The 12,443-nt window shown below is 42.7% G+C and overlaps 1 protein-coding gene across 1 annotated transcript; it reads left to right on the forward strand.

Moving 5' to 3' along the window:
- The first annotated feature begins 1,614 nt into the window (after positions 1-1,614).
- On the forward strand, positions 1,615-2,562 carry LOC134644520 (olfactory receptor 13C2-like). The gene has a single exon (XM_063497609.1). It carries the CDS (start codon positions 1,615-1,617, stop codon positions 2,560-2,562), a length of 948 nt encoding a protein of 315 aa, XP_063353679.1.
- The last annotated feature ends 9,881 nt before the right edge of the window (positions 2,563-12,443 follow it).

Raw genomic sequence — 12,443 nt, forward strand, 5'->3', positions numbered from 1 at the left:
AGGGAAACACAGGATGACTTAACAGGAGACGTGGGACAAGGGAGAGCAGAAAGACACAGACTAGACACTAAACAGAGGGAGCACAGAACAAATCTTAATCAAAGGAGTTTGCAAAGAAAAGCGTCTGGACTTCTTTAAGTTGCTTGAAGACGTTTCACCTCTCATCTGAGAAGCTTCTTCAGTTCTAACGTCAAATGGCCGAGAGTCCCAGATTTAAACCCAGATTGTAGTTTTTGTAAACAGCGCTCTGTAGCACCTACCTCAAAGTAGCAGTTTTAGGAGTTTATGTCCAGAATGTGAGGGGTTTGCAGAAATGTTTTCTGCCCATTTCCTAACCCAGTGTTAGGAAATCTGGGACTCTGGAAATCTGGAACCCAATCTGGGACTCTCAGACATTTGACCTTAGAACTGAAGAAGATTCTTGGATGAGAGGTGAAACGTCTTCAAGCAACTTAAAGAAGCCCAGACGCTTTTCTTTGCAAACTCCTTTGACTACGATGACCTGGATGACTGAGAACCTTCACAGACATAGCAAATCTTAACAGGAATTAAACCAAAACATATGCCACTCACAGAAAACTGTGAACACACCCACTGCATGTGTGGGTCTTACAATGGAGAAACTATTGCCATAAAACTTGAATACAAATCAAAACCCACACTCTCTTTTGCACAGGAACACTAAAAACAACATTTGAAAGTTTGACCACAGAAAAAAGATTTTGAATCTTGAGGGACTCCTTTCATCCAGAACGTGTTCAGGTCCTGGGTTAGGAAATGGGCAGAAAACATTTCTGCAAACCCCTCACATTCTGGACATAAACTCCTAAAACTGCCACTTTGAGGTAGGTGCTACAGAGCGCTGTTTACAAAAACTACACACTACAGAGAGAGTTTCTTCCCCCCAGGCTGTCACACTGATGAACATAATCAAATAACCCACTGTTATGTCATTCTGGTCATATGCTCATTGCATTACCCATTTTTGCACTTAGTTTGTATAAGATTTTCTGTCCTTGGGCTAATGATACAGGACACACATAAGTAGACTTTTGAACAGTTTTTACACAAAGGACATCACCAACATGAATACTGCTATGAAGTCACCTAATCAATGATTTGAGAACAACATTTATTTTATGTTGAAAGCATATGTTGGGACCTTGAAATTACTGTTTGAGAGAGAATTGTTCTTATTGACTTTATTCATTTTTATTTTTTACTCTTCTTTGTTTAAACATCTGGTCTTGTATTACTTTTAATTTTATACTTATAAGGAGAGATAGTGTTGCCATCCTGAATGTTCACATTGAACAGAAAGGAAGGATTAATTGTACATTCCCAAAGCATCAATTACAAAAGGCAGAACAATGATGTTTCAGAACTCTCCGTCCCTTGAGGATGAAGCAAAATAATAAAAACCTTCCACAGACTCCTATGAATACCTGTGTGAATCTTGGTAATGAATGCTCTCCAAGATATATTTTATGTTCAGAGACCTTTATGAAAAGCAGAAAAACGCCTGTTGCATGTTGGCATAATTCTTTCTTCTTCACTTCAATAGTTGTTATGCAATTGGTTTTATGAGCAAATGTTTTGTCTTTGAAAACAATAATGGATAAAGAGTTAAATGTTACCTTTCTAACTCTGGACTGGTACACAGAAATTAACAACTACAGATATATTTTATTTTTTTTTATGTTTACATTATATATTCTAATAATCTGCACTAATTCTACTATTGTGTATTTAATCTTTATTCATAAAAACCTTCATGAGCCTATGTACATTTTCATTGCAGCTTTGCTACTTAACTCTGTTCTTTACAGCACAACTATTTACCCAAAACTTCTGATTGACTTTTTATCTGAAAAACAAGTCACAACATATTCAGCCTGTCTCTTTCAGTTTTTTATGTTTTACACTCTAGGTGGTTCAGAGTTACCTCTCTTGGGTGCCATGGCCTATGACAGATATGTGGCTATATGTAAACCTCTACAATATCATATTATCATGAGAAAAACCACTGTGGGTATTTTCCTGGTCGTGGCTTGGCTTGTACCTGCTTGTCATGTTGCTGTCCAAGCAATAGCAAGTGCTGAAGCTAAACTGTGTGACTCTAATATAAAAGGAATATTTTGTAATAATGCAGTTTACACTCTTCAGTGTCAAAGATCAAGATTAATTACTGTCTTTGGTATGGTTAGTTTACTAGATCTTGTAATACTTCCTATGCTCTTCATAGTTTTCACATACACAATAATATTTATTGTTTCTTATCGAAGTTGTAAAGAAATTAGGATGAAAGCTGCAAAGACTTGTTTACCCCATCTCTTAGTTTTAATCAGTGCCTCTGTGTTTTTTGTGTATGATATAAGCATAGCTCGGGTGGAACTAGATTTTCCAAAAACTGCACGCATAATAATGACATTACAAATAGTGCTCTATCACCCTTTGTTTAATCCATTTGTATATGGGCTCAAAATGAAGGAAATTTCTAAACATCTTAAAAAGCTGCTTTGTCAGGCCAAAATCATTTCTTGTATTAAAATTGGATGCTAAGTACAGTCATTTGTTCTGTAATGAGTTTTACATCATCAAATCATGCCTTCCAGAACACTTTTTGTGTATATATATTGTATCTGTGGAAAGAAATATAAAATGAAAAAAAAAATCACTTTCAATAATTTATTTACCAAACTGTCGGCATGTTTTGAAGAGATGACATTTGTACTACTTATTTTGCGGTTTAAATATTACTAGTAATATTAAAATTGATAGTACTGATAATACATAATATAAACATGGAATAACTGTTCCTACAGGTACCTTAATTCCAAAAGAGGAATTAGTCTTTTCATTTTGATATAATAACCTCTGTTACTGTTGATTAATGTTCTCATAGCTCTCTTCTACACCTGTCGAATTACATTTTTATTGATTTCTCTTTTTAATTTGCCACTTGCTAATCTCAGTAAGAGAATGAGAATTACAGTTTCAGACCTGAAGAGTTCTGATAACACAAAAGCTAAGATCGTTAGATAGAGGAATTAATGATTATAGTTATACAAATTCACTTTTCTCAATATAGACACCAACTATTTCTATCTATCTATCTATCTATCTATCTATCTATCTATCTATATATATATATATATAGATAGATAGTACAAATGTCATCTCTTAAAAACATTTCTCCAGCTTCTCGTGTTCCTTCTTTCTGATGTTGCTGTCATTCGGAACCGCTACATCAATCACTACGGCTGTCTTCTTCTGTTTGTCCACCACCACTATGTCCGGTTGGTTAGCCACCACCATTTTGTCCGTCTGTATCTGGAAGTCCCACAGGATCTTAGCCCGGTCATTCTCCACCACCCTTGGGGGCGTCTCCCATTTTGACCTCGGAACTTCCAGGTTATACTCGGCACAGATGTTTCTGTACACTATGCCGGCCACTTGGTTATGGCGCTCCATGTATGCCCTGCCTGCTAGCATCTTGCACCCTGCTGTTATGTGCTGGATTGTCTCAGGGGCATCTTTACACAGCCTGCACCTGGGGTCTTGCCTGGTGTGATAGACCCCAGCCTCTATGGATCTTGTGCTCAGTGCTTGTTCCTGTGCTGCCATGATTAGTGCCTCCGTGCTGTCTTTCAGTCCAGCTTTGTCCAGCCACTGGTAGGATTTCTGGATATCAGCCACCTCCTCTATCTGCCGGTGGTACATACCGTGCAGGGGCCTGTCCTTCCATGATGGTTCCACACTGTCAGTTGGGGCCATCTTCGTGATGGATTCGTGGATGTTTCTTGTCTCATCCTGGACTGTGGTGCTGACACTCACCAGTCCCCGGCCTCCTTCCTTCCGCTTAGCGTACAGCCTCAGGGTGCTGTACTTGGGGTGAAACCCTCCATGCATGGTCAGGAGCTTTCTTGTCTTTATGTCAGTGGCTTCTATCTCCTCCTTTGGCCAGCCTATTACCCCAGCAGGTACAGGAGGTGGCTGACAACCGCTCCGTTTCGTAGTCGGTATCCATAGCCAGTCTTGTTAATGATCTCACTGAGGGGGTTCAGGCCTATGCAGAACAGCAGTGGGGACAGAGCATCTCCTTGGTAGATCCCGCACTTGTGGTGACTTGTGCTATGGGCTTGGAGTTGGCCTCTAGTGTTGTACGCCACATCCCCATTGAGTTCCTGATGACAATTCTAGGCATTCCAGTATCCAGCTGTGGGGCATTGAGTCATAGGCCTTCTTGTAATCAATCCAGGCAGTGCACAGGTTGGTCAGTCTGGTCTTGCAGTCTCGGCTTACTGTTCTGTCTACCAGTAGCTGGTGTTTTGCACCTCTGGTATTCTTGCCAATCTCTTTCTGTGCCACGCTCATGTATTGACCCATGTGCCTGTTCATCTTAGCCGATATGATGCCTGACAGGAGCTTCCATGTAGTACTGAGGCAGGTTATTGGTCGGTAGTTGGAGGTAGTTGGAGGGGACCGGTCCCTTCTTGTGGTCCTTGGGGATCAGGACCGTCCGACCTTCGGTTAGCCATTCCGGGTGTCTCTCGTTAACTAGCAGCTGGTTCATTTGTGCTGCCAGATGCTCATGGAGTGCAGTCAGCTTCTTCAGCCAGTAGGCGTGAACCATGTCGGGGCCTGGTGCTGTCCAACTCTTCATACTGGAGACCCTTTCTTGGATATCTGCCACTGGTTACTGGACCCTGTTCAGGGAGGTCGCTATGGTCTGCCCTCAGATCTACTAGCCACTGTTATGGGTTGCGTCCTTCTCCCATATGCTCTTCCATGCGTCTCCAGCCTTGGTGGTGCCGTTCTCTTATTGTTCCCTTGCCCCTGAGCGTACACCTTTGCTGGTTCTGTGGAGAACAGCTGGTTTATTCTCCTGCCTTCTATCTCTCTGGTGTACCTCCTTAAGCGGCTGGCCAAGGCTGTGAGTCTTTGCTTGGCAGTTTCCAAGGCCTCAGGTATGGACAGCTTGCTGTATTTCTTATGCACCTTCTTTGTTGCGCCTTTCTGCAACTCTGTTAGTTGGCTAACCTCCCTCCGTGCTACTTTGATCTTGCCCTCTAGCCTCCTTCTCCATGGAGGGTACTGCCCCTTGTGGCTGTGCAACTTGTAGCCAAGCATCTCACTGATCACTGCTGCCGTATTGTAGATCAGCTTGTTAGTGTCGGTAATCGTGGTTGTAACATCATCTAGCAGACCTTCTGAGGGTACTTCACGTAATCTTGGTAACCGGCTACGGGGGATCCAGGTTTCAAGCTTGGCCATGATCCTATCTTTCAGGTCAGTTCCTCTCGCACTCAACGATCCTTCTCCTATCGCACTTGGGGCTATGTACCCAATCTCGGGTGGGGGTGATGATATCTCCCCCCTGACCTGGCGTCCTGACTCCTCCTTGCCGTAGCATTTATGTTGTACCTCGTCAATCTCTACCTGTGAGAGCAGTCCCTTCTTTCGAATGTTGGAACACTGAGCTACTAGTTGTTTCGCCGTCGGATATCGACTCTTTTAGTGCCTTGTGGAGACAACACAAGGCACTAAAAGAGCGCTCACAGCTGCAGCTACTGACAGGAATGGCTAGTGCAATTCTAAAGATGACCTTCAGAGTTGGGAACATGTCAAGCAAGTGGAAGGCAGTTGTAATGTTGTGAATGTCCTCTTTTTCCATTTTTCTTTTCATGAAGTTTTTTTTTGCCACAACAAGCTCTTCAGGCTTTATCGTCACATGGTAGTGTGCCACAATGGGTTTTAAGGCATCTTTGGAAAGTAATGCTGGGGAAGATGGATTGCATGCCTGAATACACTCCATTATTTTCTGTCCTGCCCCTGAAAATCTGTCTGCTAGCTCCTGCAACATTCGGTCCAAACAAGGAAAGAACATCTCACACCTAAGCTCTGCTGAGCTTATGAGATTTGGTTGTTACACCACAGCTGGACTCGAGCACAAATCCTTCGAGTCTGTTCTGTTCGTGCCTTGCTCCCTGAGGAATCTCGATGTTGCAGCTTCTACAAATGTCCATGGCCTTCTCAAATATTTCCTCAGCAGCAGCTCTCTCTCTCTCTCTTTATTCTGACATTTAACTAATTCAAAAGATATTTCGATATTTACTTATCTAAAACAAAAATTGATGTTTAACAGTAAATTTTTTTCCCCCTAAAATGTATGTAAATATCTGGTTTCAACTGTGAATATACTGCTGTGTATTGAAATTCCTCTTGTTTTGCACAGAAATATATTGAACAACATACAAAGCATAATATATAAAATAATATTTACCTGACTTTTTTCTTTGAAAGAAGCCCCTTATGTCCATCGTTGTGATTCATATGATAGGCTATGGCCTCTCTGTTTTTGGTTATTCCACAACGGTGGAAACCCAAACAAAACACTCATTAAGAGGCTCTAATGCCTGGGTCTCAATCTCGCGGCCCATGTCACCTCTACTTGCAGCCTGCTTAATGACGTGAAGAAATATTTTTTAAAATTATTGTTCAAAAAATTATTTAATATGAAGGCAATAGGCAGAGTGTTAGAGGCATAACCCTAAAGAATGTAGCCTCATGGGCAGTGTAGCCCAGTTGTAAGTAAGCTATTAAGACTCGACTGTACACTGTGTTTGTGTTTTCCTCCGAAACAATAAGTTCCATTGGAGCAGCCTTCCAACGCGTATTAGCCAGAGGTCCCTTTACTACGTTTCGGAGCTGCGGACCTGTTTTATATACACGCAGAATAGTTTTCTATACGAGATCGCTGCAAAAACTGCAGCCTTACCTAATGTCCACCCTACTGTTACTCATTTTATATTAAGATTTAAAAATCTAGTTAGTATTGGTATGGCAAGTAACCTTCAGTAATAGTAATAAATCTCACAGCAATAGTACATTCATGTAGTTGTAAAAAGCTTGATAATATATTAAGTAATCCAAAGTATTCAGAATATGTTACTCTCGTTGAGTAACGTAACGGAATACGTTACAAAATACATTTTGGGGCATGTATTCTGTAATCTGTAGTGGAATACATTTTAGACTTTTTATACAGACATTTTATACCTTCCCAACACTGGTTATTGACCACACGGAGACTTTCAGAGTTGCGGAGACTTTTTTTTTTTACTCGAACAGCTGGTCGCAACAGTGCGACCTAGGATTTTTCATTTAGTGGCACCATTGAGAAAATAGGTCGCATATGCCACCAAATTGGTCACACTCTAAAGCCCTTGTAATGATACTGGATTTCCAAGGAGGGGTATTACAAGGCAGGTAGATGAATAGTCTCCTGCTAGCTTGTTGGCTGAACACACAAAAATTTAGTTTTCTGTCTTCGCTCCAAAACAGCACTCTCCTCAGTGCCTCCAAAAGACAATTCCTTTTTTCCAAGGTAAGGGACATCTGAACAGAGACAACAGACCAAATAAATTCACGTTCCCTTTTGCTGTACTCATGGTTATGAGACATCGAGACTGTATACTGCGTGTGGTGCAATGATCTGGAGTCGAATTTTGAACTGCCTTTATTCTGGGTTATGAACCCAACAGCAGTCAGATGCATAATCAGCAATTTCTCCCAGGTGTGGAACAACACCGTGGGAAGCAAGCTCAACTACAATCAGATTATACACATAGACAGAAATGGGAGAATCGACCGAGAGGATCATGGCAATCTTTGAACTGAACATTAAAATGTAACAAAGGAATCAAGGGCACAGTTTATATTTATTGTTAAACATTTAAATCTTTAAATCTTTTTCCATACTTCAGGATAGTTACCTACCCACACTAAAATATCCTATATACCATGGCCATAAAGAGGTCAAGATGGGGATTGTACTTGTTCGGAATGATAAGTGCTTTTAGAAAGAAGTGGGATGCATCCTGGACATATCAAATGCTGTAAATCAGTACCATTCACAGAGAGTTGGGGAATGGCTGCAATTACAACATTGCAAGATGCCTGAAGACTGAAGAAGTCACTTGGATGAGTGACAAAACGTTTCTCCCACTGAAAACGCTACGTCCAGATGAACAGAATCAACCTTTTGGTGTGTTCTGTTTCATGGCGACTCATCATGCCAAAAGGGTATACCATTAAATGAAAACACAATTTTCACACTGAAGCATGTTATGGAAATTGAATTAACTAAGTCTGCAGACATGATGAGCAGTAGCTAACACTTTTTAATTCCCAACCACTTGAGATAGAGGACATTCAGCATGACACTGATACATAGTCTCTCTCCAGATCTCAGCACAGCCCTTGTTTAAATACACTAAAAAAGAACAAAAGCATTCCACAGCTGTTGTTTACACCATTGACCATCTCCAAGAGAAAGAATTTACAACCCCTTATCTCCTCTTACAGGGTCACCTAAAGACGGCTTCCTGCATCCCCCAATTCCTGACATAAGATCACCAGGCTCCACCATCTATTAAACTGTATGTGCAATAAAGTGTGAAACTGATTTATATGCTAGGAAGTGTCTTGAATAAATCACAGAGTGTTGCTGTTGAACTGCATATACTGTCAGGGTCCTGGGTCATTTGACCCAGCGTTCTTAGTTTTCCTGTGTTCCTGTGTCATGTTAAGTTCATTTGTTATTCTATGGGTCCTAAGTTGTTCAGGTTGATTTACTGGATTTCCCCTTGTGTCTTTATCCCCATTGTTTCCCTCTGTGTGACCGTGTATTTAGTGATGTGAGTTATTGTGCTTTGCTCCCACTCCTTGTGTTCTGTGTTTTCCTCTTTCCGTCATGTTCTCTCTCTCTCTCTCTGCCTCTCTCTGTGTTATGTTTAAGGTCCACGTCTTGGTGTCAGCATTTTCAGTTTCGTTTCCTCCCCGCGCTGTCATGTGTAATTGTCCTCAGCTGTGTTCCCTGTGTGCTTTACACTTCCCTCATTACCTTCTGTGTATTTATGTCAGAGTCCCCCTTTTGTTCCGTGTTGCGTCATCCCTCATACTGTGTTCCCTTGTGTGCCTGTGAAGTTTAGTTTATATTTTCCCAGTCTAGTTTAGTTCATTAGTTGTATCATTTTTCCTGAGCCTACAATAAACAGAGTTCCCATTTTTGCCTCTGTGAAGTCTGCGTTTGAGTCCTCATCTCCTGCTTGCACACAGTGCTTCTTGACAGAACGACGCGACCAGACATGGACTCAGCAGGCTCTGCCCGGGAAAGCGATTTAGCCCGCATCTTCAGCCTGTGGAAGCGAGTTTCCCACGCCTCGGACACTAAAACTATGTCCATTGGGATAAATGCCATCAAGGCAATTCTCGAGGTGAATCCCCATCTTTCCGGGCTCTCAGGGTTTTTGGGCCTAATTTCCTGGCATAAAGCCAGGGAGACGGTACGAGCTTGCGAGTGCGCCCCGCCCCAGCAACAGCTGCTAACGGAGCTCTTCTTATCGCAACAGTGGCCGCCACCTTGGGAGAGCGTTTCCACGCCACTGCCATGGAACTCCTCTCCATCCAGTTTCGGCTCAGACCGTCACTCGCCCGCTGCTTTCCTCACAGCAATGTGGGCGGAGGATGAGGAGCCGGCCGCGACCTCTCCGTCGTCGCCAGTTTCCTCCACCATCCCCGCGCCTCCTGTTTCCTGAAGAACGCTCCAGTGCTGCTGAGCAAACCCTGTTCGTGAGCGAAAGTGACTGCTTATCGCACGCTCTGCTCGTGTGTTTGGACTCCAGACCCTCTAACATTCTGACCTCCGTGAGTAAGACTGTTTTTCACTCTGAGCTTCTGCTCGAACCATCTAATTCAGAGACTGTGTTTTTGGAATACAATGACATTGTTCTGAGTGACATTTCGGTTTCTAGTTTTTCATCTGTCATTTCCACTAATGGTCTTAGTGTTTTGGGAGCAGAAAATACTGAAAATAAAATTGTTCTTCCTGGGACTGCTCTCACTCAACCTGTAACCCAGCCTGAAGCTCAGTTAGCTGCCCAGCTAGCTCAGTTTCCAGTGTCACCTGCTCACCTGCCACCAACTCAGTCTCCAGTGTCACCCGTTCACTTCCCACTAGTTCAGTCTCCAGTTTCACCCGTTTAGTCGCCACTAGCTCAGTCTTCAGTGTCCACGCTACCTGTAGCTCAGTTTTCAGCCCCGCTAGCTGTAGCTCAGTCTCCTGCTCAGCTCCCTGTAGCTCAACCGTTAGCTCCGTCACCTGTAGCTCAACCATTAGCTCCGTCACCTGTAGCACAGCCATTAGCTCTGTCATCAGCAGTTCCGTTTGCAACTGAACCATTAGCTCAGTTGCCCTCAGTTCAGACCCCTGTCCAGTCGCTAGGGTTGCCAACTCCCTGAAAAATAAATAAGGGACACCTCGTGGCCAGGGCCGGGCAACCCAGCTGTTTTCACCCTTCCCAGTGTGGTGAATTTTGTAGCTCTTTTTTTTGTGTGTGAAATTATTTTTTTAACCATTTGACTTGAATTTGATTTAAGTAGATGCATATTCTTTGTGATATGAACACATGGGAAACAAATGATCATTTAGCCATTTATTTTTAGCTCAAAATGACAACATTAACACAATAAAACAGGTCTCTTTCTTAAACAGAAGCCTGTCATGCTTAACTTTTGAGAATATAAGTAAATATTTCTTTAAAAGAACTCTGTCCTGCTTATCTTAAAATTATATAAATTAATAGAAAACAATAGAATGAAAAACATTCTTGTAACAGTGCACATATAGTGCATTTAGTACAATTGGCTTCAGTTGAGGTATTATTTCAGCTTTTCTAATGCTAATCAGCTGCTCCTGTTTGTAAACCCACTTGTTCCCATGATTACGCATCGTAACTCATCATCATTATTCGTCTATGTATTACTTTTATGTATTAGTCATCTATTTGTTGTAATCATCTATCCTTGCAGTTGTTTATTACACAAAATAAATTATATTATCACACTTCTGGCCACATAGTGCTGATATTCACTGCACATGCCCATATTAACCTTAACCAGAGGGTTTAAAAAACAAACAAACCAGTGTTTACATACCATATCTGCTTTTGCCGTGGCCTGGTGGACAAAAAATTGGTTAAGGGTTCCCCGAGCTTTCACGCCCCTCATGTTTTTCATGTGCCCACCATTAGAAGCATGCCTATGGAAAAAGTGCGCCGGCACACAGTGCAGTGTGCTTTATAGGTGTTGTCGTGCACTTTTCCAGCCAGGTGTTTTCCTTTTCCCATTCCTCCCTGTACCTTTGCAGCCTTTTTTCCTTTCTCTTAGGGGAACAAATATTACTGGTCTAATGCTGGGCTTACACTGTGCGATTTTTGGCCCATTTTGAGCCGATTTTTGAGTCGTGCGACCGATTTGGTGATCGGCCCGATTTTGGCCTTCATCGTGCATCGTGTAGTATACATGGGGTAACGAGAAGCCATTAACACCTCACGACCAGCTCCCGATCGTCAATCGCTCGTGAGGGTGTCACCGCAGCCGCTCACACTGCTCACGCGCAAACACGTAAACGTTGGTGAAAAAGACGGAGCAGCACGGCTGTGCAGCGTGTGATCTGGACACAAACGATGGATGCACAACTTGTAGAACTTTGGAAAGCTCACCCGAGCCTTTTCGATGTGGCATCACAATATTATCACGACCACAACAACCGTGAAAATAGTTGGATTTACATTGCTGCTCAATCACAGCTGCCTGATCAATGTTTTTCATTAGCAATTTAGCAAAGTTGATGGTGGTGGTGTGCGTGTCTGTGTGAGTGAAAGACAGAGGGAGAGCGAGCGACAGAATTTCTGTTATAACCTTCATTTTATGGAGGCACAGTGTGAGCACTCAGGTCGCATCAGAGCACCGGGCGGTATAGTGTGAGACCCTGCATCGTGACCTACGAATTTATAACCCCTGCGAGTCAATCGTGCAGTTTGAGCAGGAGCTGAATAACGTGACTGAAAAAATCGCACAGTGTATGCCCAGCTTTAGGTGTACTGTCGTCCGAGACTTGCACCGCAGTGTCGGCGTTTGTTTCCCTGTTGGCCATGCTTCTTGTTGTGGTCATCTGTTGTCTTCTGGTATTTTCTCCGTAAGCAACCTTTCCTCGACCAATGAGATAAGCGGTAATCTGAATTGTCATACTCGAACTGTCATAAGTGTGCTGTCAGCTCATTGGTCACAAAGCAGGAGAGGGGCTGGGAATTATGTTTTCAAACAAAGCGTTAATTCCATTAACATTTATAGACTACTTTTGATTCTCACTGTAATACGGGACAAAGTGCGTCCCTTATTAGCTCAATACGGGACGTGTACTTTTGTTTCTAAATACGGGACGATTCCGTTTTTTAAGGGACGGTTGGCAACCCTACCAGTCGCCCTCAGTTTAGTCCCCTGTGCAGTCGCCCTCAGTTCAGTCCCCTGTAGCAGTTCAGACTCCTGTTCAGTCCCCTGTAGCAGTTCAGTCCCTTGGTCAGCTACACATTCAGACA

Source organism: Pelmatolapia mariae, linkage group LG16_19, assembly GCF_036321145.2.
Source record: "Pelmatolapia mariae isolate MD_Pm_ZW linkage group LG16_19, Pm_UMD_F_2, whole genome shotgun sequence".
Classification (NCBI taxonomy): domain Eukaryota; kingdom Metazoa; phylum Chordata; class Actinopteri; order Cichliformes; family Cichlidae; genus Pelmatolapia; species Pelmatolapia mariae.